Below are 26,815 nucleotides of genomic sequence, written 5' to 3' on the forward strand. Positions count from 1 at the left end.
TGTGTCTCTGGGGCAGTTGGTCCATTCATTGAAGACATGAAGAACTTGAGTGTCGTTTGGTGGGTAAGACAGGTTCGGGGGTGGTCATAGGTGGAGGGCAGGGAGACAAAAATCCAAATAACATACTCAGCAGTTGGTTAGTTATTATATCACTCTAGGATTAATTCTTTTTATTTTTAAAGATTTTATTTACTGATTTTAGAGAGGAGAGAGAGAGAGATGTGTGTGTGTGAGGGGGAAGCAGGAAGCATCAACTTGTAGTAGTCACTTCTCATATGTGCCTTGACTAGGCAAGCCTAGAGTTTCGAACCAACGACCTCAGCATTCCAGGAAGACATACTATCCACTGCCCCACCACAGGTCAGGCTCTAGGATTAATTCTAGTAAGTCTTATTAAGCAACACTTGATCTCTCCATGGTGTTTTCCAACTTTGTGCATCTGAATAAACATGATTTTCTAACACCCTTTAGCCATACCAGGCACCTCATCCTGAAATTCAGAACTGTTGGAGCAGCAGCAGCAACAGAAATGTCAAATCCCTGGCCCCACCCCCGACAAAGGGAATCAGAAACCCTGGGGATGGCCCAGCGAATCTGACTTTTGACAAGTCTTCAGTGAGTGTTGCACATTCAAGTTGGAGCACTGAATTAATGCACTTTTGTGCACTACCTCTTAGCTCCAGCTGTTAGTGCAAGGGTCTCTTCTGTTGGCTTTAGGGAACTGTTACCCTGATACAAGAGTGCCCACACCTCCCTCAGCAGCTCTCAAATTTGTTCAGGAGGAAAAGAATAAAAGGGGTATGTGTGGGAAGCATGTTTCATTTACAGTGAAAATAGTAACATTACAATTGTAGATTAAATCATTTTTCATCTTTTCTTGGTTTCTACTGTAGAGATTACCCATAATCTTTGCTAATGCGCAGTTTATTATTAATAGGCCCTGGCCAAGTGGCTCAGTGTATAGAGCATCTTTCAGGTACGATGAGATCACAGGCTCAATCCTAGTCAGGGCATATTATGATAAACAGCTAATGAGTGCACAACTACATGGAACTAAGTGGAACGAGTGGATGCTTCTCTCTCAAATCAGTGAAAATTTTTTTCAAGTTTATTATTTAGTCTTGGCCAGAATAGTTGAACTTTGGTCTTGAAAAATTTTTAGTGAATTTACTGTTCTAGATTCGCCTATACAATGGCTTTGTATTGATGTTTTGCTGCTCTGCATCCTTGTTTGAGCTCAGACCCTTCAAGATGAGATGTTTCCTTTTGATTTTTCTCTCATCTCCTTAGATGAAGAAAAGTCCTGTCCTGCCACATGCATCTTATTGCTTATGAAATCACCCAGACAGAAAAATGGGTAAAAATCCTTCACTGTTGCCTACCAAACTTTACCCACTCGGGATTAGGCCAAACATGTAAGTGATCACATGTTATCTGGGAAGAAAAAAATCAAACTATTTTCTATTATCTGGGCCTTTGTTCTTAGAGGCTCACACATAACCTTTCGCCTCTAAGTACAGCAGAACTGTAGTCAGTAATTTTTATTATATGCGGCTTAAGTGTCTGTTTGTCGCCAATAGCTTATTGGTTGCTTGCATAACTGTACTAGCCAATGGGGTGAAGTTGCCATGGCTGAACGCAAATTTAGCGGGTTGGGGGAAGTGAACATTTGTTTGCATTGACAAACATCTGTTTTACATAAAAACTACGTCTTAACGTAATTTCTTTTAAGAATGCCTCCTAGAAAATACAGCACTGAAGAGGAGAGAAAAGGAGCTAAAGCTGCACAAAAACGGCTTTCTCGACAAAAAGAAACCACTGAGCAGAGAAAGACAAGGCTTGCTTCAGTCGCAGAGCAAATGCGTCTTTCTCGGTGGCTCTTAAGAAATGTACCGCCAGTGGTTTCCTTCATTGCACTCTACTTTAAGCAATTAAGCAAGTAGAAGGGGGAAACCCCGTGGGGCACTAAGCAAAGGGGCGTCCTCGCCGCCTGCCCTGGGTAATTCAGTTTGAATTAGTAGACACCTTTGCACAAATCATTTTAATTACAATTTATAATATCTGGAACAGCGGTTATTTCGTATGACCGCAGGGCTTTCTAGTTGTAAATAAATGGGAACTGGCTTTTGAAGAGGCCAACACCGTACTGTCCAATCCAGCTGATGAAGCTTAAAGCACACCTGTGGGGGCCACTTGGTTTTGGATGCCCACTCTCGATTGATGCCTTTTCCTTGCAAGTAACCCTCAGAGCCCCAATATCCAAAAGTAGTTCAGCTGAGATGATAAATCTCAACTAATCAAACTCTCTAAGTATAAGAAAGAGAATTTTAATGTACATGAAACACTAGCCTGCTATTAATGCTGCCGAGTTGGAGACTAATGGAGAATAAGTGGTCATGCAACAGCCAGCGTGAATTGTAGGTTACCACTCTGGGCAGACCCCATGCTTCTAGGGCTCCGGCTGAGGGTTAATCCAAACAGAAAAAGGTTACTGCTTACGCTTATCAGTATTAACTTCCTTATCATAATTTACTGGAACTGGAAAAAAAGTGTAACAAAATGTATACAATTTAGTAATTGTACAAAACAATTTAGCAAGACGATATTGGTTATAGTCATCAAAATGAAGACTCAACTTTTCACTGCCACTTCTATGACAAGTTCAGGTAAGTTAGTCATTGGCTGAAAAGTCACAACAGAAGCAATTGAAAGGTATTGACAACTTCCACAATACTGTAGATGCAACCACTGAGAGGCTCTGCTCTCCGTGTGACTGTGGCACTGCTGGAATCTCTCTGAGTCCATCTTCCACATGAGTCATCAGCTCTCCAAGACCAACACTTGAAGCAGCAGATGTAATACAAAATAAGAACTTCTTTATTACTTATACAAAACTTGTACATTTAAAAAAAATTAAAATCCAACAAGTTTGCTGACCCCTGAGAAAGCTAAAAGCTTTTATGGGTCCATCAAAGAGCCCTGTGTGAATGTCTCAGTCACCAACCTCCTGGCCACAGGAACAAGGCACACTCCTTCACGGCCATTCACATGGCACCTCCACTGGCTCTGGAACCAGACTTACACTTCCATTAGGCTCCACAAGCAAGCCAGGGTTTTCTGGGGAACATTAAAGAATACTATTGTCTCTGGCCTAAACTTAGAGCATTTTAGCAGTACACAAGTTGATTTTTATTTCTTGAACACTTTCAATAAACTCCTAGTATAAGAAGCTCTATTACAACATATACAAATTTGATTCCATTCTTTATGAAAAACTATCTAGATTTTTCAGCTAAATAAATTTGTGTCTTTTAAGAAATTAAGTGTTTTTCAACCACCAGTAATTTCATGCTGGTCCACAAGGGTCAACCAGCCTGATGTTGTGTGAAGATTAGTCTTCACAACTGTTGAAAAAACCCTTGATTAGAGAAATGTTATTTTTCTTTAAACCGATTTTCTACCCTCTGAATTCTGAGGGGTCACAGACTTGCATGTTCTTGATAAAGAGTCACCTTTGCCTAAGCACTATTTCAAGCTCCAGTATATGAAAGAGCACAGAGAAACTGTTTCTTAAAGCCTCATGTCAAAAGACATGTTACAGTCAATCTAAAGAAACATATTTCAACAAGAGGCCTCTCTGAACAAATAGCCTGCAGAGATAAATGCAGTGATTTGTTTTCTTGATAGAGAACTATTTAGACTGCCTAGCACATTATTCTGTGGTTGGGGAATAAGAGTAATTCTTCCCTTGAAGAAAGCAGGTCCTCTTCTGAAGAATCAAGTTGGCTACCCCAAAAGAAATCAAAATAGACCAGCACCAAATGAAGTATTAGTTTACAAAAAATAAACTTAGCTCTTATTTCTTAAATTCTACAACCCAGACTTAATAAATTAACTATGAAATCAAGAGTTTTATCAGCTACAGTATAATTTAAAAATCCATTTTCAACCGAGGAAGGTGGCAGGTGTGTGGAGAGGACCAATCTCAAACTGATCACTATGAACTCCATCAAAAGAAAACACTTTTTCCCAGCGTGATTCTCTTTCAGAAGTGAGCTGTCGATTACCATCTGTGACCTTTTATAACATACTATCCATGTTGAGTTCTTTGCAAAGAGCACAGAATGTAAATCACTAGACTGTCTTCAGAGCTGAGGAATCTGCAGGAAAAGAAGGGCCTCAGTCAGACCTTTCTGAAAGAGGCAAACAAGCAGTCATCTCATCGATCACATCTGTTCATCTTCAACAAGACACTGCATTGAGCTTTTTAATTCACAGATTTTAGGTTAGTCCTTTAGAACCCAACACCCATGTTTCAGTTCAGAACTGTCAGGCTATTCAAGCGGCCTTCTTGGTGCAAGTTCCTGGGAGGTCTTGTAAATTCACTTTTGACCTACGGGGGAAAAAGACAGACATACAAAATATCAAGAATGTGAAATTTTGTTGGGGGACTATTGTATTTGAATACTAAGTATTTATACTGCGTAGTTTGAATACAGGGAAAACTTGTTAAATAAATCTTTAAGTCCTACCTGTTGTGAATCATGTGACTTTTGACTAGATGTCCTGCTGCCAATGCTGCCATCAGTGACAATTCCCCAGCCATCACTGTCCCACACACAATTCTGGCAAGCTGCCGGGCATTTTCCCCTGGATTGTCTTTGCATGCACCTTGAACACCTAGCATCTGCAGCCAGACAGACACAACAGGATTCACCCTTAAAGTCATGGCAATAATTTCCTACTTAATCTACTAAAACAAGGGCAACTACCATGGCATCAAACTAGAACTAGGCACCACTAATTTTCCAAGATTTGACAGTCAGTACTATGTGGACACCATAGTTAACACATATCCACAGCCTGGCTGGCAGAGGGCACGTATGTAAGAGTACATGAACATTCATTTGTTCTTTTAATTACTTCCTCAATTGACTAAGCTTATGCCCAGACATGCTTATTGGACTAGGCTAGTGGGAAACAAAAGAATGTGAAAAGACTAACTAAAATATAGAGATGAGTGATACGCAGTATCAGGTAGAAACACAGAGAATCTCAGAGAGAACCGGGCTTGAGGCCACTTCATACCTGCAAACAGGCTTGCTGAGGGAGCAGGTTGGTCCCACCACCCACAGTTCCTATTTCTATAGACGGCATGGTGCAACTAATATACAAATCTTCATTTGTGGGACCACTTGCTTCCATTAAAGTAATACAGTTTGAACTACCAACATTCTGTGCTGCATCCTAAAAAGAAAAAAAAAAGAAAAATATAAAACTTCTTTTACAACCACAAAAGAGAAGAGAAGTAGAGGCTGGAGCCCTCACCTGTCCACAGGCAATGTAGATGGCAGTGACGATGTTGGCTGCATGGGCATTATAACCTCCGATGCTCCCAGCCATGGCAGAGCCTACCAGATTCTTATTAATATTGACCTCAACCATAGCTTCAGTAGTAGTCTTCAACACCTAGAAAACAGAGTTGTACAAATTTTACATCTTCCCCCAGAAGATTCAAGGGTATGTTACCTAGATCTATCTTCCTGTACCTCCAGAAAATAAGGAGGTTTAGATGTGGCCCCATTTAAGGTCTGTCCTCAATAAGAAGAGTACCTGTTAAGCTGTTCCTGTGAATGCTACAAACAGATGGTCAAGATATGACAAAACACACATCTTTAGTATAAAACATAACCATCTATTAAACAACTTTACTTAGAATGTAACATTCTTTTCTCCCATTTTTAAAATCCAACGAAAGACTAATACAATAAAATATTTATTCCATCACTCACTTCTCTGACAACCTTGGCTGGAATGACAGCTTCACAAACAACAGACTTTCCTCTCCCCTCGATCCAATTTATAGCAGCAGGTTTCTTGTCGGTACAATAGTTCCCACTGACGGCCAGGATCTGCATGTCAGGGAAGTACTCATGGAGTTTCAGAAGTGCTTTCTCTGTACCCTAGTGACAACAGCAACAAAAAGTTACGTTAAAATGCAGTTATTTATAGATCAGAGGCTTTATTTGTACCTAATACAAGTACTTCTAAGTGCAGTAACAGTAATCTTAATTTCTAATACAATAACTATACTTGAAAGAAACTGAGCACAAAAAATAACTTCTCAGGTATGGATTCCTAATGGTTCTTTCTAGGTATGAAAACAAACTTCTTTGTAGTGATTGATGACTAGAATATAGATGAGAATATTTAAAAAATGAGAATAAAATACTCATTCATGTCATTGGGGAAGGAATTACCCAATCTCATAATCAATGTTTAATAAATTCCTCCTTCTGGCTATTAAATTGTTATCTCAAAGCCCAATTTCCCAAGCCTGGAAGGAGAGGGCAGATATTAAAGTAAATCTTATTAATACAAAATTGATGGGAATAATGCCTGACCAGGTACAGTGGACAGAGCATCAGCCTGGGATGCTGAGGACGCAGGTTCAGAGCCTCAAGGTCACCGGCTTGAGCAAGGGGTCAAGCTCAGCTGGAGGCCCCAGGTCAAGGCTAATATGAGAAGCAATCAATGAACAACTAAGGTGCTGCAACTACGAGCTGCTTCTCATCTGTCTCTGCTCCTGTCTGTCCCTATCTGTCCCTCCCTCCCTCTAAAAAACAAGGGGGATAGGATTTACATTACATAAAATACAAACAAGACTTTTTATCATTTCCAATTAAGTGAAATTAATTCAGTTAACTCACACCTCAATAACCCAAAACATACTTTTTTTAAAAATTGTGGTAAAATACACATAACAGAATTTACCACCTTAACTATTTTTGAATTTACAGTTTAGTTGTTTTAAGTAACTTCCCATTTCCCTTTCTCCTCAGTCCCTGGAAACCACCATTCCACTTCTATCCCTACAAATTTTACTAATCTAAATACTTCTTAAGTGGGAATCATAATGTATTTTTTTTGTAACCAGAGTATTTCACTTAGCAAGAGAACCTCAAGGTTCATCCACATTTAGCATCTGTCAGAATTTCCTTTCTTTTTGGGATTGCATAATATTCCATTGTTAGATACACACTACATTTTGTTTATCTGTTCATCCATCAGCGGACACTTGGGCTGCTTCAACCTTCTGGCTATTGTGAATAATGCTGCTATAAACAAGGGTGCTACAAATATCTTTGAGATTTTCCTTTCAATTGTTTTGAGTATATACCCAGAAGTGGAATTGCTGGGTTCCACAATATTTTTAATTTTTAAAGGAACTACGGTACTGTTTACTGGTAATTTTTAAATCTCATGGATTTAGTCACTATCCTTTCTCTTTCCAAATAGTCCTTACATCAGGTAAACCCCGAAATAAAATTCGCTAGCCCAACTGATTTTAACATTTTACATTTGTGTCTGTATATAACAAATAGCAGTACAATAAAATGTAAACCATACACAATTTTCTTACAGAGATAATTAAAATAAATAGACTATATACATAAGCGTGGCCTCTTAAATGCAAGTCCTAAAGTGTCTAGAAGAGGTCAACCTTCAAGGTTCATGGGATAAAGTTTTGAAGTGCTAATCCCAAGTCTGTTCCCATCCCTTCTCAATAGACCCAGAAAGTGTATAATAAGTCTAAATTAAATACAGCAAATACAAACACCACCAATCAACAAATGCCTGATTTATACAATGAGTTACATAACTCAGTATTTACATTTCAATATAAGTTTTTCAATCAACTCTTTTTTATCCCTTTAATTTTTAAATATTTATTTTATTGATTTGACATAGACAGAGAGAAGGGAGAAAGAGACAGAACAGTAACATTGATCTGTTCCTGTATATGCCCTGACCAGAGATCGAACCAGCAACCTGTGCTTCCAGATGATGCTCTAACCCACGGAGTTATCCAGCCAGGGCAATCAACTAACTCTCTAAAGTAGATGTACACGGTACAATATTAAAAATACAGGAAGGCATAAAGTAGACAGCGAGTCTGCTCCCACTTCTGACTCCCTGACACTGAGTTCCCCTTCGCTGGAACACTTTTGCAAGTTCTGTTACAGTCTACCCATGCTCACCTTCGAAATCATGTTCATCCCCATGGCATCACCTGACCTGGACTGGAAACGAATATAAAGGTTGCGCCCAGCCATGCTCATATGAATTTTCTGTAGACGTGCAAACCTGTCAACAAAAGAAGCAAAGAGTTTTTTAAGAAGATGGACATTACCTAAAAATCTAGTTTAGTTGGGTTCATTTTATTCATAAGAGAAACCTCATAGAGATTATTAATGTGTTTTCTTCTTTGAACATGTTAGAATACTGTATCAACTCTCTCATCCTTGAAGGCTGCAGGAAGGGAGGGCTACAGATAGTCATTTCATCAAAGACAAACTTTAAAAAGTCCAAATAAAAACAAGCACATAAGTTTGAAGTACATTGGGGTTTATCATTTGTATTGTTTATGCTTCTTTATAAATTTAATTTTCCAAATTCAAAGTAAATCTACTATACAAATATTAAGTTCTACCCTACTTCCAAAATCTTTTTCTCAGGCAATTCTGCCCTAATGCAATTCTAAGTCAAAACTCTTTGAGGGCAAAGTAATAGTCTAATCAAAGTGAGCCATGTAAAACCAACACACAAACTTACTAGCTCAGCTCACACTATAGTTTTCTAACTTACATCTATGGAGGTATTCATTTGGATTAATATTCTGCTCCCCGACCCCAAACGAAATATTAATATTACTAATTTTGAATGAATGGATTTAAATTTGATACTTTATGTCATTTTAAACTGGCAGTATGTTAACAGTTGTATTTCTTTCTTTTTTTTTTAACAGAAAGAGTCAGAGAGAGGGATAGACAGGGACAGAGACAGGAATGGAGAGATGAGAAGCATCAATCATTAGTTTTTCGTTGCGCATTGTGACACCTTAGTTGTTCATTGATTGCTTTCTCATATGTGCCTTGACCGTGGGCCTTCAGCAGACCAAGTAACCCCTTGCTCGAGCCAGCAACCTTGAGTCCAAGCTGGTGAGCTTTTTGTTCAAACCAGATGAGCCCGTGCTCAAGCTGGCGACCTTGGGGTCTCGAACCTGGGTCCTTCTGCATCCCAGTCCGACGCTCTATCCACTGCTTCACCGCCTGGTCAGGCAACAGTTGTATTTCTTAATCAAAGAAGTTGGCACTGATTCTGAAATAAACACAAATGCACTTACAACACCCCACACACACACCTGCTGGTGCTGTCGAATGCTTCCTTTACCAATGCGAACCCTTCAGGTGATTCAAGCCAGGCCTTCACTTCTGCAGAGTCAGAAGCACGGGGAAGACGCACCACTGGGCCACGTGTCATCCCATCTGCAAGGATTCGGCTGCTGGCACCCCCACCAAGCTATGCAGAATATGTTATAGAAGCACATGTTAATCCTGAACTCTTCTACTTATCCCAAAAGGTGTCCCTATTGTCCCCAAACTCTTCCCACTGCCTGGCCTGGAGTGCATCCTAAAAGAGGCAAATATATAAATGCCAACTTACACCTATTGCTCTGCAGCCTCTGTTCGTGCTGGCCACAAGACAACCCTCTGTTGTTGCCATTGGGACCTGGAATTCTTTTCCATCCAAGCGCAGAGGCCCTGCCACTCCCACAGGGATGGGCATATAGCCAATAACATTCTCACAGCAAGCTCCTAACACCTAAAAGGGAAAATTAGGCACCAAGTGAGTATCTGTATTGCAAAGACATGGTTCTTGTCATGAATAACTTTCTTCAACTTAACCCTTTACGGTATTTTTAACAAAATTTTAATTTACTCTTTAAAAAGTATTTAAGATATTAAAATATTTGATAAACAGAAGGAAGAGTATTTTGAGTTTTTATAACCTGTATAGACAGAATACAAAATTACAGTAAAATGACTTAAAAAGGAAAACTATTTTATAAAACTACATATAAAACACCAGTCAAGGAAAAAAACCTAAAAAGCTAAAGACTAAAAGACTAAAGCTGTAAGAATAAAAGGTTACAAAGTAAACCTTATCAAATCAAAAAAATAACATACCAAGGAGTAATTATAGTCCCTGAAAGGTAAATATTGGAGTGAAGAAGGCTCTGGAAGTTTTCTAGAAAGTAACTGTCGGCGAATAGATACACCTCGTTCATGGTTCTCCATCACAGTTTCCAATTTGTAAGCTGGGATATGCTTGGCATTGACTAATTGGATGATCTCAGCATCACTAAGAAATTTTGCACCTTTCTAAAGAAATGAATAAAAATGGGAAAGGGTTGAGGGAGAGAGATGACAAAAGATGAAGCACTGTACTTCATATTATTCATATTAAACACATCATTTAATACAAATAATGCTCTCATTAGAGCTAAAACAAAGTAAGAGGAGAAACTAAAGGACTAAGGAATTCTAAAGATGAACTGAGAAGAAATAAAAATATCAAAATAAAAGTAAATTCTTCATAAAAAAATGTGACAATTAAACAGTTATTAGCCCAAAACACTAAATTTTGCAAGTAAGGTCCACAGGAAAAAAATCCAGTTAAAATTCTGATATCCACCCTTATTGGTTTTGCTGATCCTGTATACAGCTAGCCAGCTGAGATCTGGTACACATGTTAATAGAAATGAGGGAAAGGAAAGTGACAAACAAGCACAACTCTATTCTCACTCATATGTACATGAATGAAAAGTGAACCAAATTAAGCAATTATGGCTAGAACACAGTATCAGACTAAACCATGAGTGGACTCTTCTGGTCGTAGGCAGGAACTTATTCAAATCTCAAAGGAAAATAAGTTTCCTCATGAACATTAAGCTTATTTAGAAAAACAAACAAAAACTTTCTTTCATCTTTATGGTTCAGTTCTGTTAAACCGTTCCTAGTCCTCAACACGCATATGAGAATACAGAAGGCGCTCATCTTTATGATAAACAGTAATAAAGTAGAAAGAGTATTGGACAGTAAATCTTAAGATTCTTGATCCCAGCTTTATCATTTCCTAGATGTTATTACTTTGGTAAATACTGAAACCTCCAGAAGCCTAAGCTTTCTCATCTAAAATGTGGGGATAATTCCACCAATCTGTGTAATTGTGGAAAATAAATAAGACCAGTACCTGTAAACCATGTGAGACAGTGCCTAGAACTTCGTAGGTACTCAGTAGCTATGACTTCTTTCCTTCCTTTACTAGGAAAGCTCCTTTTCTTTCTTTTTTTTTTTTAAGGATTTTTTTTTTCATTTTATTTATTCATTTTTAGAGGGGGGAGAGAGAGAGAGAGAGAGAGAGAAGAGACAGAGAGAGAGAAGGGGGGAGGAGCTGGAAGCATCAACTCCCATATGTGCCTTGACCAGGCAAGCCCCGGGTTTCGAACCAGCGACCTCAGCGTTCCAGGTCTACACTTGATCCACTGTGCCACCACAGGTCAGGCGGAAAGCTCCTTTTCTTAAGAAAGATATTAAGCTTGAGTTTATTTTATTTTCCTCACCTCTGCATTCCCAAGTATTTGTAAACATTCTTCATTAGGCCGTGGCTTGTTGGGAAGTTCAAGTCCAGGTTCCTGTGTTTCTACTTCCGGTGCAGTACTGAATGAGGAATTACCAATCACAAATGTAGCTCTGCTTGAGGTGTCAGTTTCTGCCACTAAGGGTTTTATAACTTCAGCTGTTCACAAGATCAAAAGAAATCTCAGAAAACTGAACATAAGTTTTAAAACTGACTCAACTTCTTGACAAATCAACAATGTAAGAATGAAAATGAAGAGCATAAGAAATCACCTTTTCTTTCCCTGTTTATCCTTTCCTCCTCTTCCACGGCATGGAATTTCTGGTCATTTCTGACTACTGTAGGGTCTCGTCTACAACAATTGTCTGGGACTTTCTTTTGGGTCACTACAGGAGATGTGATAGGGTTTTTTAATGAAAGTGTAGATTCTGTCTCTGCTTGTTCAAAGAAGATGTATTTGACAGCCAGGAGGAGGGCTAAACTTAAGGTAATAACTTGTTCAATATCCATGCTGATCATTCTAAATAAAAGAAAACAAAATGTTATTACTTGAAAATATAAAAGGCACAACCTAAACTTTTAGTAGCATAGAGCCCATAATTAATATATAATAAGGTAGATCACAAGTGACTTACTTAGAGAGATAAAACTGCCAGAGGGAAACACTTGGTTCAATTCTCTTGGACACATTTTCATCCAATCCTAAAGAAACCTTAGAATTTTCAGCTGTACTGTTTTGAGGAGAAGGATCAGCTATCCAGCGACTGTGAGCATGAACAAGAACCAAGCCTAGAGACTAAAAAATAAAATTTCTTTTAAATTATGTATTTTCTGCATATCTATAAAACCTAAACTTCTCATCGTTAGCAACTGTATAACCGGACACTAACTTCCTTGGCCTCCCCTCAGAATGAAAAGAAAGCCCCAAGCTTGCTATGTGACTAATTAAAGTACTGGCCTCACTGAATTACGGATACATTCCAAAGAACAGGTTTCCAGAGATTGAAAAAGTAGAGGAACTTGAAAAAATCTATTTAGGGGAGTGACAGTAAAAGTAAAGAAAGACCAGGAGCTTCTCAGAAAGGAGAAACAAGAGAAAAGGGAAGAGGAACATCAGTGAAAAAGCCAAAAATTATAGAAAGATGACAAAAGAAGGGAAGAAAAGAATATGACGCTGAAACAGAAAATACTGTAGGGAGAAGAAAACAATGTAATTACCATAATCATCTTAACCCTCTGAGTAACAGGATTCGGTTTATTTTCTTCTTCTTCTAATACTCGGGCAAAATGGCTGAGCTGCCAAATTGGACGGCCCTCACGGCTTTCCCGAGAAAGCTACAAAGTAAGTCAGTATTACATTAGAAGGTAGTCTCCTGATTTAATTTAGGTGAACTGATATAATGAGAAATATTACTCTTCTATTAATATTATAGGGAGAACTGGTCTTTCTTACCTCTAAAACCAAGGATACACAAGCTGGAAAGAAAGTCATGAACACAAAGTAGTTGGCAAGAACTGACATGCAGCCAAAGCAGCACATAATTTCAAGCTGACGTACACCTGGTAAGAGAAAAATTAAACATACAATTATTAAAGTATGCGTATTTTTAAAAATTTTATTATTGATTCATTTTAGAGAGAGAGGAAGGGAGAGAGAAACATTGATTTGTTGTTCCACTTATTTATGTATTCATTGGATGATTCTTGTATGTACCCTGATGAAGGATTGAACTCACAACCTTGGTGTATGGGTACAAGGCTCCAAACAAATGAGCTACAGAGCCAGTGCCTACAGTATGTGTATTTTTGATGCTGCATACAGCACAGGGACTCTTTGCATAGGTAGACAAACACATGAAAATTTATTATATTAATCTCTTTGACATCTACCGGAAAAAGAATTAGGAACTCAAGAGGTGATGCCAAGCCTGAGAGCACAGAAGACTGTCTTCTTCCACATCCCTAAAATCACAAGGCCAGGTATTATGGTAGCATTCAATATACATTTGTGATAATCCCCTCCATAAAAAACTCTGCTTTGAGATAAAGCTATCTAATGGAGCAAGCTCTCCACATTTTATACTATTGATCCACTTCCACTTGTTGCCACAAAAACAATTTACCTTTTTATAAAAGTAAAACATACTGCCTGACCAGGCGGTGGCGCAGTGGATGGAGCTTCGGGCTGGGATGCCGAGGACCCAGGTTCAAGACCCGAAGTCGCCAGCTTGAGCACCGGCTTATCTGGTTTGAGTAAAAGCTCACCAGCTTTGACCCAAGGTCACTGGCTCAAGCAAGAGGTTGCTTGGTCTGCTAAAGGCCCACGGTCAGGGCACATATGAGAAAGCAATCAATGAACAACTAAGGTGTCGCAATGAAAAACTGATAATTGATGCTTCTCATCTCTCTTCGTTCCTGTTTGTTTGTCCCTATCTATCTCTCTCTCTCTGAAAAAATAAATAGATAAAAATAAAGTTAAAAAAAAAAAAAGTAAAACATACTGCCAGTTATGTCATTCCTGATATAGTTATCATAACAAATATTTTATGTGTACTACTGATCTAATTTCAATATAATCTCTACAGTATCTGATGTTCTTAAAATTTCTGTTAATTGCTGTTTGTAAAATGACATAATGCAAAAAGGCAACTCAAGATTCAAAATTAGCAACTGTTCCACTACTAAATGTTTAAGGTATCATATAGTAATCTTTTCAGATAGAGTTAACAGAATTATAGAGCTAGAAAAGACCTTAAATTACCAAATCCTACTCCTTCACTTTCCAAATAAACTTGAATATAAAACATTCCCGATGTCACTCATATTAAAAATAATTTTCTTGTGTGTATGACAGAGACAGAGGGAGAGATAGAGAGAGGGACAGACAGAAAGGGAGAGAGATGAAAAGCATAAATTATTTGTTGTGGCTTCTTAGTCTCCTTAGTTATTCATTGATTGCTTTCTCATATGTGCCTTGACGAGGGGGTGGGGTGACTACAGCAGAGCGAGTGACCCCTTGCTCAGGCCAGCAACCTTTGGGCTCAAGCCAGCGAACATGAGGTCATGTCTATGATCCCACACTCAAGCCAGCTACCCCGCGCTCAAGCTGGATAAGCCCGAGCTCAAGCCGGCAACCTTGGGGTTTTGAACCTGGGTCCTCCGTGACCCGGTCCGACACTCTATCCACTATGCCACCACCTGGTCAGGCAAGAAAAAAATAAATAAAATAAATGTTTTAAAATATAAATAAAAGTGACTCCCTTTTCCTATAAAAACTGCCAACTATAATAATACAAAAAACCACCTCAGTTTTATTTTATTTTCTGATTTGTAATAACACATTAGAGTAATAGAACAAGAGTATATACTGTATTTTTTAAAAATTCTATAGCAATTACTCTCAAATATGGAAATTCAAGAAAATACAAAATCACAATAACAAAAGCATTATGAACAACCTACATTTTAACTGCATTTTAAATTGCAGTCAAGTACCTTTTGAAACTTAAGACCATGGAAACTATACTTAACCAATGTTCTTTACAACTTGGAGACCCACTATTTCCCTGTGTACAATAATTTGTTGCACCCATGTTCTCCAGGCATTCTTTCTTACTCTGTGACCAGGTAGTATTTTTAAGCCACTTTGCTACTATACAAAGAACACTCACTAATCTATATACTTTGAGAAAATTAAGACTTTTTTGTCTTTTATACTGCCTTTCCAAAGGGTTACTTCCTACTTAACGTGTTAAATCTGTCCTTTTTTTTATTTTTTGACCCTAAACGAAATTCCTAATTACTATACATTTCTGTATAACTGTAAAGGTCTCCTGACTGGCTTCTCCAATTACAAATCTAATTACTTCATTTGTCCACTTCTCTGACCCATCATGACAAACCTCATCACCCTCCTTTCTACATCAGTTTCCACTACTTCCTATATCAGCTGCATGGCCTTGGTTTCATGGCCTACTACTAGTTTCTGGCTGATACTTTTTATCTTTTTATATACTCTTGCTTGAATAAAATCACATAGGTATGACAACTACTCTTAAACCAAAGATAATTTACTTCTGAAAGAATGAAGCCCTTACTGAGGGCAATAAGACACCAGGAAATATACAAAAATAGTTAACTATATATGGCCTTCATGAGAAAGCCATTAAATCTAGTTCTAATGATTAGGAAAATTCTACAGCAGCATGATATATTCATTCTGGCGAATTTACACCCCACACTGTAAATTTAGTCCTATATAGTAGAGTACTGTGTTTGCTATTTAACATCTAATTCTCTAATATCCACCTGAAGATATACTACATAGTATCTGATTAAATCTTCTCAATCATCCTATTAGGAGGATCTAACTTAGCTCTATCAAACTCCCGACTCTTGTACTATCTTCTACATGACAATTAAAAAACAAGGAACCAAATCACAATTCAGTATAGGCAATAGCAAGGTCTGGATGACCAGAAAAGCCTCAGAATACAATCTTACAAAACCAAACCAAAGAACAAGCAAAAACACCACAAAGTCATTAAAAAAGTGGTGTACTGAACAAGATGGAAAGAGTGAAATGAATACATAAACCAGTAACCTGCTACTTAAGTTTACATTAAAACAAACAGATATACCCATGTATTCATAAAATCAAATAATTTTAAGAGTAAGATCAGACTTTTAAAAGTTAGGATTTAAGAATAATAACCAATTCAATCCAATATGTTCTTTTTTCTCTCTTTATTACAAATTTATTAAAAAATTGATTACAAACCTGACATGGTACCAACTCCAATCACAAGACATTCTACAAGGGCATCAAGGGTGAATGTGGGGCCTAAAATTGCCATTCCACGAGCAATATTTTCTCTTACTTCATCCTAAAATAGAGACCAAACATATCAATGAAGGTAAGGTACAAAATAACTTTTTGAGGTGACAGATTAATCCTGCCAATGAAATCGTACATAATTAAATTTGACAACATTTAATGCTTTGGCTACCATCCACAGAAATTCTTAGCTATAAAATTTTTGAGACCATGTTAGTATTATGAAACCTAAATCATATCCTTGTAAAATCATATTTTGATCAAATGATCATAACTGTTTACCAAATAAATAATCAAGGCAGATGTACATGGTATTTTATACTCAGATACTCTGATGAAAGGTTTAAAAATATTAGATTCTTTAAAGTGATTATTAAATACCAAGATAAAACTTTAGGTGTGAAATAGTGCTAGTGTTTTCAAAGGGTTTAGAAATAAATCTACCGAGACTCACTTCCATTAGATGTTATCCTGTGTTTTACTACGTAGATATTCTTTTTTTTTTTTTTTTTAATTTTTTACAGAGACAGTGAATGAGTCAGAGAGAGGGATAGACAGGGACAGACAGACAGGAATGGAGAGAGATGAGAAGCATCAATCATTAGTTTTTCATTGCGCGTTGCAACACCTTAGTTGTTCATTGATTGCTTTCTCATATGTGCCTTGACCTCCAGCCTTCAGCAGACTGAGTAACCCCTTGCTGGAGCCAGTGACCTTGGGTTCACGCTGGTGGGCTTTTTTGCTCAAGCCAGATGAGCCCGCGCTCAAGCTGGTGACCTCGGGTTCTCGAACCTGGGTCTTCCGCATCCCAGTCCAACGCTCTATCCACTGCGCCACCGCCTGGTCAGGCGTACGTAGATATTCTTATTTATTCAAAAGTTCAAAATATAAACTTAATTTATGAAAGCTTCAAAAAGAAAAATGAAGAAGATTCCAAATTCCAGAAGCTATGGAATTATAATTGAGTTGTTAGGTAAATGATACAGTTTCTAAGGCACTTAGGAAGACCAGTCTTGTAACTTGACAACTAAACTTACCATTGTAGGCAATTCCTAAATCTTGGACTATGAACAAACTATTAATGCTTCCTATTAATGTAAACAAACTATGGGTAAAAGGGAATACTATTAACATTTATGTCTTATAAATACTTACCTGAGAATTGGAACTGAGGGCAAACTTTGCTAGTGCACTTGCTCTGGAAAGGTCAATCAAAAGTAGGAAAAAGGGCAAAGCTTCACTGGAAAAAAACAAGATGTTGAGGTAGACTTAACAGAGGAAAAATACAGCTTAAAAAATCCTTTCTAAAACAACACTTTCCCCCACTTATATTGTATGATCCTCTAGTATCTGTATCTTTATGCAGATCAAAACATATATACCCTTTAGTCCTCTGAAATCCTCAAAGCTAAACATTTTAGTTGATCAAAACATTTGTAGAAAATGTAAATGTTTGGCCCTGGCCAGTTGGCTCAGTGGATCCAGTGTCGGCCCAACATGTGGATGTTCCAAGTTTGATCCCTAGTCAATATGCACATGAAAAGCGATCATCTGCTTCTCTTCCCCTCCCTCTTCTCCTTCTCGCTCTACCCATGTCGTAGCCAGTGGCTCAGTTGATTCGAGCATCAGCCCCAGATAGGGGTTGCAGGTGCATGTGGGAATCTGTCTCTAACTCCCCTCCTCTCACTTAAAAAAAAAAAAAAGTAAATATATTTACAAAGAAACACCTCTTCATAATTTTATACCAAAATATTATCCTTAGTAAACAATGTCTCCTTAAATTAGCATGGGGAGAAAAAGTAGAAAATATGTAATTTTTTTAAAAAAAATTTTTCTTTCATTTATCATTACTTGTGGGAGGATAAACTAAACAACCTTACTGGAGAGTAAATTGGCAAAAATGGCACTCAAAAGTCCTAAAAACTTACACAGCCATTATCTCTCTCCTAAGAATGTACTATAAGAAAATAACTATGAATATGAACAAAAATAAATAACCTAACAATCCAATCCTGAGTGACCATATATTCATACAGAGGAATACTAGACAGCCAATACAAATAATTCAGTCTAACATTAAGGACATGCAAAGATGTTGATAAACTATTATTTGGCATAAAGAAGTTATAAAGCAGCATATATTATATAATCTCAAAAGTTTTAAGTATAAAAAAAAGTGGCAAAGGATATACACTAAAATATTAATGTTTTAAAAACAGCTAAATGATTATATGAAAAATTTCCTATTTTCTTAATTTTTAAAAATTCATTTTAGAGAGATGGAGGAGGGAGAAGGGGAGAGAGAGGGAGAGAGAGAGAAAAGGGGGGAGGAGCAGGAAGCATCAACTCCCATATGTGCCTTGACTAGGCCAAGCCCAGGGTTTTGAACCGGTGACCTCAGCATTTCAGGTCGATGCTTTATTCACTGCACCACCACAGGTCAGGCGATATTTTCTAAAACTTCTGAAACTTTATATTATAACTTAGTAAGTTCTTACTATATTTTGAAAGAATACATAATATATACCATATATAAAAATATTTTGAAAAAGTATATTTGTGCTTTAAATACTTACTTCAAGCCAGTCAATTCTTTATCTAAGAAATGAATGACAACTGTACTAAATACAAAACTTGAGAAAATTGTGAAGAGGCCGGCAATACCTAAAATGACAAAATTTAACAAACTGAAATATTTCATCTTTATTACACAGGAAACATATAGTCCTATCAATATTCTGAAATATTTTCTCCAGATTATGAAGGTTTCAAAGATCAGCATGTCTAACTCCCAATAAGAAAGTGAACAACTAGCCCTGGCCAAATGGCTCAGCGGTAGAGTGTCAGCCCAGCATCTGGAAGTCCCAGGTTCACTTCCCGGTCAGAGCACACAGGAAAAGCACCCATCTGCTTCTCCACCCTCCCCCCTCTCCTTCCTCTCTATTTTTCTCTTCCTCTCCCGCAGCCAAGGCTCCATTGGAGCAAAGTTGGCCCAGGCCCTGAGGATGGCTCCATGGCCTCTGCCTCAGGTGCTATAATGGCTCTGGTTGCAACGGAGCAACACCTCAGATGGGCAGAGCATCGCCACCTGGTGGGCATGCCGGGTGGATCCCGATCCGGCACATGCAGGAGTCTGTCTGCCTCCCTGCTTCTCACTTGGGGGTGGGGTGTAAATGACTGAATTTATGCAGCAAACTTCAAACAATACACACTTTCCCATACACGATTTGAAAAAACAGGTGTATTTCCATAGCAAATAAAAAAGTCTAATGGCACACAAAGATAAATGTATAAAATAATTACCCAAAATATATTTTGACCCAAGCTGACGTAAATTCTGGAACTGGAAATAAATATACAGGATTGCTATGCATCGTGTTATTGTCAGAATTATAATGTCACTGCTCAAAACATCCTATCGGGGAAAAAGAGAAAAAAAATCACCATAGCTATAGCTTTTAAAATAAACAATAAAAAGTAAGAATTTTTATTTTGCATGCATCATAAGTTTACCTATCATAATAATATAAATGTAGGTACAAGTCAAATAAAAATATTAAATATGCAAATCAAAAATTAAATCCAATTTTAAACAATCCACTGTTTAAGCTTATCACTTTTACTATTAGTTATAAAAGCTATATTTCTAAAGTAGAGTCAATTACATTCATTTGTATGGAAAAAGGCAAAATAAGAGTGTTGCTGTGCATTTCCATGCTATATAAGTAAATGAAAATTTGAGGTACATTTATTAATACTAAAATATTTTACCCCTAACATTTTTGATTATATGGTCTCTAAAAGGAGATTCTTTTTAGAAACTGAAAATGTAATTTGTTTGACCCAATATTTAATTTATTTCACAAACCTCTTCAAACTTTGGACACTCATAATTCCAACCACAGATCTTATTGTTGCCGGTAAACATGTTCATGGACATCATACAGATGGTCAGCGTTACTGTCCCCACTATGACTTCCCAGGGATGGGAGGCCACAAAGAGGCCATGCATTCGGAAAAGTCTTGACAACATTGTTAGCTACAGAATCCTTACAACCTGGAAGGAATATCAAATATGAACAATTAGTATACAGTTTACTGTATTTTTAGGAAAAGAACGCTATAAACCCTGCTATTGTATGCACAGTATGTTGTGTATATGAATGACACTCTTGGATAATACTCCTTGTAATTTTGGAAAATAATTATAAAATAAAAATAAGAGGACTCTTACTACTTCTTTACTTACAACACTTACATTCTCTATTATTTGTTAGCAACCAACTTAAAAGCAACTATTTCTTATAAATTATATGAATCGTAGAATTTAAAATCCAACCAAATAAATATATCAGCCCTTGATATTATCTGAGCCAAGGCAGAGAGCAATAAAGCAGAAAATAAAAGAAACTATTCATATTAATTTTCTAATTACCCCAATGTAAAATGCATAAACACCCTCTTAATTCTTCACATTCTTGTTATGCAGAATCTACTCCTTTAGTGTCCTGTAAATCAGTGGTCCCCAACCTTTTTTGGGCCACGGACCGGTTTAATGTCAAAATATTTTCACGGACTGGCCTTTAGGGTGTGATGGATAAATGTATCACATGACCGAGACAAGCGTCAAGAGTGAGTCTTAGACGGATGTAACAGAGGGAATCTGGCCATTAAAAAAAAATAAAACATCGTTCAGACTTAAATATAAATAAAACAGAAATTACGTTAGTTATTTATTCTTTCTCTACGGACCGGTACCAAATGGCCCACGGACTGGTACCGGTCCACGGCCCAGGGGTTGGGGACCACTGCTGTAAATTACCTTAGTTTATAAAGTTCCTCAAGGGAAGAGTCCATTACACTTTAACATTCTATACAACATATGGCATGTCACTAGCCAAATGATGTTTAATAAACCTTCTTAATCTTGCTCTCACCAGAGAAAATTCTTTTCCCAAACTTTTACAACTAATCAAAATGCTAGAACATTATTAGAAGATGATGGCTGACGTATCCATAGCATTCAAAAATTCTCAACAGAACATAAAGGTAATTTTGATCTAATGCAGACTATGACTAGATTCCCTCGTTTGCTGGCTTAATAATAACTTTGATACTCCTGGTTTTCAAAAAATCTAATATAGTCACTGATCTCTAATATAGGAACTTTCAAATCTTACTCTAAAATTAATACTTACAATAAAGCACATTAACTACCCATAAAAATTGATTATAATAAAGATTTAAAAAGTAAGCTAACTAATCGACACATCAGCACACTAGCAAGAATTCAAATGAATCTCACATTTATGGTAATAACTAAGAAAGTTATTCATTCATCAAAGACGGAAAATAAAAAGGCAACAAATTAGGGTAAAGAAAGCATTAATCTATCTAAAGGGGCTAAGTCTATCTAAAGAAACCAAAGCAATCATCTCCCACTGCATTTCTCTATGTTCTTTACATTTCAACCATACATGGCCACTGGCTAGATATCTAGTTTTCAAAGTACAGGATAACTACAACTCTTTTAGGGAGGGAGGGCTATGTAATCATGGAAAACAAACAGGGAACTTCAAATATATTAAAAATGGTTAGTTCTTAAGGTGGTTGATGGGAGCATGGTTGTTATATGCATAATGCTTTACTTTATATTTTATAAGTTATGTATATGATAAAGTAACTCATAGTTTTAAAAATACCTATTAAAAAAAAGTACAAGTCACTGGATCAATTAGATTATAAAATCAATTCTGAGTCAGAGAAAACATTTTTTAAAATAAAATAAATAGCCTGACCAGGCAGTGGCGCAGTGGATAGAGCATCAAACCGGGATGCTGAGGACCCAGGTTCAAAACCCTGAGGTCACTGGCCTGAGCATGGGCTCATCTGCTTGGCTGCAGGCTCACCAGCTTGAGCATGGGGTTGCTGACTTGAGTGTGGGAACATAGACATGTCCCCATGATCACCAGCTTGAGCCCAAAGGTCACAGGCTTGAGCCCAAGATTGCTGGCTTGAGCAAGGGGTCACTGGCTTGGCTGGAGCACACCCCCTGCCACCACCCCACCCTGTCAAGGCACATATGAGAAAGCAATCAATGAAAAACTAAGGTGCTGCAACAAGTTGATGCTTCTCATCTCTCTACCCCTTCTTGTCTGTCTGTCCCAACCCTTGCTAAAAAATAAATAAAAAAAATATTCATGGAAAAAAATGTAGTATGAGTAGGTATTCTTGAAATGTTCTGTTTCATAAAACTACATACATGAATGTGTGTGTGTTGGCTTCCAACCTAACATGCACTTTATACTGTGGGCCTCATTTTAAACAGCTGGCAGTCACTGAGATATATATACAGTATGTCCGTAAAGTCATGGTGCACTTTTGACCAGTCACAGGAAAGCAACAAAAGACGATAGAAATGTGAAATCTGCATCAAATAAAAGGAAAACTCTCCCAGTTTCATACCTATTTAGTGCAGTTCGATGTGGGCTCACACACAGATTTTTTAGGGCCCCTTAGGGTAGCTATGCCATATAGTCTCTACAGACTTGTCACTGACTGATGGCCTACCAGAATAGGGTTTCTCCACCAAACTGCCGGTTTCCTTCAACTGCTTATCCCACCGAGTAATGTTATTCCTATGTGGTGGCGCTTCGTTACAAATGCGCCGATATTCACGTTGCACTTTGGTCACGGATTTGAATTTAGCGAGCCACAGAACACACTGAACTTTCCTCTGTACCGTCCACATCTCAACTGGCATGGCCGTGGGCTGCTCCGCTGTACACATGGTGTTAACGTCATCATCTGCGCATGTGCACATGCTGCCACATCATCCTACAGAAACTGGGAGGGTTTTCCTTTTATTTGGTGCAGATTTCACATTTCTATCATCTTTTGTTGCTTTCCTGTGACCGGTCAAAAGTGCACCATGACTTTACAGACACACTGTAAATGTGCAATGCATCTCTGCCTGTGTTGCTTTTTCAGCCTTCCTCCCTGAGTCTTACTCACTGTACCCTCAGGGCACTTGCACTCATTTATAGCAGTTGCTAAATAAATATCTGCCTAGTTTAGAAGAAATTCTTAAACTACAATAGCATGCATTTTATTGGCACATTTGAAACAGACCTAAAGATGACTTTTTCTTTTAAGTCACCAAGATATTAATATAACCCCCTTCCTTCTCACCCCCATGTAAAGGCTGAATGCAGAGGTTTAAGGGAATATATTAAAGGGAGATGAGGTGGGGAAGTGAGGCTACCTTTTATATACTATTCTGGAAAATAAACAATAACAGAAATACAAATACTATTAAATTAGAAGTAGGAAACATCAACTCCCATATGTGCCTTGACAAGGCAAGCCCAGGGTGTTGATCTGGGGACTTCAGTGTTCCAGGTCCACGTTTTATCCCCTACGCCACCACAGGTCAGGAGAGACTAGCTTTTTTATGATGGTCTTCTATCACATAACTTCTTATAAAAATCAAAACAAAACAAAACCTACCAACCAGTCTAAAGAATCAAGTGGCACCAATGTTCGAGAAAATGAGTGACCGAAAAACACATTTCAAAACTAAGTTAAAATGAAGCCCTTGTTGGATAGCTCGGTTGGCTAGAGCATCGTCCAAAAGCACAGATGCTGCTGGTTCAACAGAACAGATCAATGTTCCTGTCTCTGTCTCTCTCCTTCCTTTCTCTTTAAAATCAATAAAATAAACACTAAAAAAAAATACACCTCAAAAGACCCAGGTCAAAATGATTAATGCTTCCTTACTCCAAACCCCTCAATTTAGGTTAATACCTATCAAGTCAACATATCCTTCACTATTAATAAGTTAATTCAGTTGAATTAAGATCTGAGCTGAGAGGAGGAAGGCACCCCAATTCGATCACACATCAGTTTAACCTATATTAGGCATGTTATACTTTCCCTCAAAATGATTTCATGGTAGCATTGTCAATTCTGTGACATTTCTTTCCTGGGTGTAAAGTCATCTTTGCAACATTCAGGAAAAGAATTACACGTGATCCTGTGAGCCATACCCAAACAAGGAGAACCTGACCTATTTGGAAATACAAATTGAGTGGTAATGGAATGTACAAAGGTGTGTCAAAAGTAACAATAATTTTAAACTCATTTCTCATGAGCACCCTCCCTATTTCTGTGATTATGCAAAGCATTTAAATGCCATCGAATCTAATCTTCCACCTTCACCAGCAGTTGCATGTGGCATCAGTAGGCTATAGGATGACTCATGCAAATTTAATAGGCCATATTAATTCCATGCTGCAATAAAAATAAAATGTACTTTAAAAACCAAGTTAAATAGGCAATGTATGCCTTCCTATTCAGAATGAAGTAGGATACAAACATCTCACAAGATTTTTCAAAAGAATGAATAATTTAATTTCAATGGAATCCTCAAACCCTAATCCAGTATGTTACAGAAACCACCTACCTCGGCTAATTGCAGAAAAGGATGCTTTGGCATCCTACTCTAATTCTTTCCTCCCACTCAGCACCCCTTCCTGTGCTACACATTTCAGTTTTGATTATACACTAGCTTACGCGGCTCTCAAATTAATCACTGTGTACATTTTGTTTCTTTTAAGGCAAGCCCTTTGTTTTATACTGAGCCATTTCTAATCCCAACAGGATCTAGCATTTTGTTGTTGAACCTAGTGCCCCAGGGAAAAAAATATTTCTTCACTGGATATCAGGAAACCTGGAGTCTACACCCAATTCTACTAGTATATGCTACCTGTTTGTAAGTCACATCTCTTTATTCACTAGAGCTCCAAATTTTTGACAAAATATTAAGTGGAATTATATGAAACTGCTATTTCTGTAGGTAAAAACAGTCAAATTTCAAATGGCAGCCATTTCATATAGACATGATTATCCATAGTCTATAACAGCGGTTCTCAACCTGTGGGTCGCGATCCCGGCGGGGGTCGAACGACCAAAACACACGGGTCGCCTAAAGCCATCGGAAGGCGACCCCTGTATTTTGGTCGTTCGACCCCCGCCGGGGTCGCGACCCACAGGATGAGAACCGCTGGTCTATAAACTGATCATAAAAGAATAAAAAGAGCACACATACCAACTTTATCTTGAAATGCTCCTGCCACGCATGAGTTTTCATGTTAATGATATAATCTTTGCACAATTTTTTAAAGCTTCATGTTACTAATTCTTATTTGTCCTCACTGACAAGTTTATCATAAACTCTGGAAAAACACTACAACAAAGCAGGTCTTTAAAATCCAATCTATTCATCTCCAACGTACACTCCCGGCCTTTGCTAGATCACCTCTAAATCAGGTCTTCCACTGCATGGAGTGAAAAATAAATTCACAAGCAAACAAAAAATACATTCTCTACACCGTGCGATGCTGATATTATACACGATTATTTAGCATGGCCTGAAAACAAATGTTCCCTATAACTTTTCAACACCAAGTGTAAGAAGCCATGTCCTAAAGCCCTGAAATATTTGAGTACACCATTTAAGATGGAGTACACATCAACCTAACCTTCTATTGCAGAAATTGAATGTTCGATATTTGAACCTCCAAGGTAAGTTTTTCTTAAAAACAATTCCGAAAAACCTAAAGGTTGGGACTAAAATACATCAGCACCAAAGAGACGACGCCCCTCACGAAAAAAAAAGAAAGAAAATAATGAAGAGTATTAGTCCTTGAGCAACTCCCTACATTGGGTCCGCATCCTTTCAACCTGTTTCTCTTGACAATAAACGGACACATCTATGCGAATCGTTTTTTTCATGGCCCTGGATTAGTCGCATTATGTACGGAGATCTTCCACATCCCTTTACGAAAGGTGCTGACGAACAGCACTGCCCGGGCGTGGACGCCTGCACCGCATGGACCGTCTCGGGTGCTGTCCCCGAGCTGCGGGCCGGGCTGCTCCCTGCCCTCCCCGCTCTCCAGCATTGCTCAGCTCAACAGTCCCCCGAAGCCACCCTCCTGGTAGCCTTTCCTCTCCAGGGATCGCGACAGCGCAGCCAACGCGGCCTAAACCGAATAGAGCCGGCCAAGGTTGCTTCGTCCTGCCGCGCGCCGCTCTGGCCCAGCCGGGCTCCCGGGATCCCCTGGCACCAGTGTCAGCCTCCACTCGGTCGGGCGTCCCTCAAGGACGTCTAATGGAAGTCCTGGCGGGACAGGACTGCCATCCCCGCAAAGCCAGCACAGCAGCTCCCGCCAGGTCCGCCGGAGATGCCGGCCGCCCCTCCCCGAGGCCTAGCAGAGTTCGAGTACCGCCAACAAGGTCTGAGTCCCGCTCCAGCACGCTGCTGCCCCGCTCCCCGCCGCCCTCACTCCCCTCCGTGCCCACCACGTTCCTCACCTCCGGGTCTCACTGGAGGTCACCGAAGCCCGGCGCTGGCGCTCCGCAGTTTCCCGGTTCCCTAAGACGCGAAGCGGAAGGAACCTTCAGTTTACGCACGCTCGGAGCGAGCCGAGCCCG

The 26,815-nt window shown here is 38.5% G+C and overlaps 1 protein-coding gene across 1 annotated transcript; it reads right to left on the minus strand.

Annotated features, from left to right (window-relative positions):
- Positions 1–2,510: 2,510 nt before the first annotated feature.
- HMGCR (3-hydroxy-3-methylglutaryl-CoA reductase) lies at positions 2,511–26,815 on the minus strand. Its single transcript, XM_066386362.1, has 20 exons — positions 26,696–26,815; positions 20,190–20,378; positions 19,625–19,736; positions 18,898–18,985; positions 17,477–17,561; positions 16,265–16,370; positions 12,938–13,044; positions 12,703–12,819; positions 12,120–12,280; positions 11,757–12,004; positions 11,468–11,643; positions 10,032–10,226; positions 9,508–9,666; positions 9,206–9,363; positions 8,043–8,148; positions 5,793–5,963; positions 5,329–5,469; positions 5,089–5,247; positions 4,533–4,687; positions 2,511–4,393 (listed from the first exon to the last, which is right to left on the minus strand). Exons 2-20 carry the CDS (start codon positions 20,352–20,354, stop codon positions 4,339–4,341), a joined length of 2,664 nt encoding a protein of 887 aa, XP_066242459.1. The 5' UTR covers positions 20,355–20,378; positions 26,696–26,815; the 3' UTR covers positions 2,511–4,338.

The sequence above is a fragment of the Saccopteryx leptura genome, chromosome 5 (genome assembly GCF_036850995.1).
Source record: "Saccopteryx leptura isolate mSacLep1 chromosome 5, mSacLep1_pri_phased_curated, whole genome shotgun sequence".
NCBI classification, from domain to species: Eukaryota; Metazoa; Chordata; class Mammalia; order Chiroptera; family Emballonuridae; genus Saccopteryx; species Saccopteryx leptura.

Excerpts from the sequence above, each read along its gene's own strand:
- HMGCR (XM_066386362.1), bottom strand. The coding sequence starts at position 20,354 with ATGTTGTCAAGACTTTTCCGAATGCATGGCCTCTTTGTGGCCTCCCAT. Across the intron at positions 13,045-16,264 it reads TGGAGTTGGTACCATGTCAG|GTGTACGTCAGCTTGAAATT; the intron begins GTTTGTAATCAA and ends TTCTCTTACCAG. Across the intron at positions 4,688-5,088 it reads CTCAGCAAGCCTGTTTGCAG|ATGCTAGGTGTTCAAGGTGC; the intron begins GTATGAAGTGGC and ends GTCTGGCTGCAG.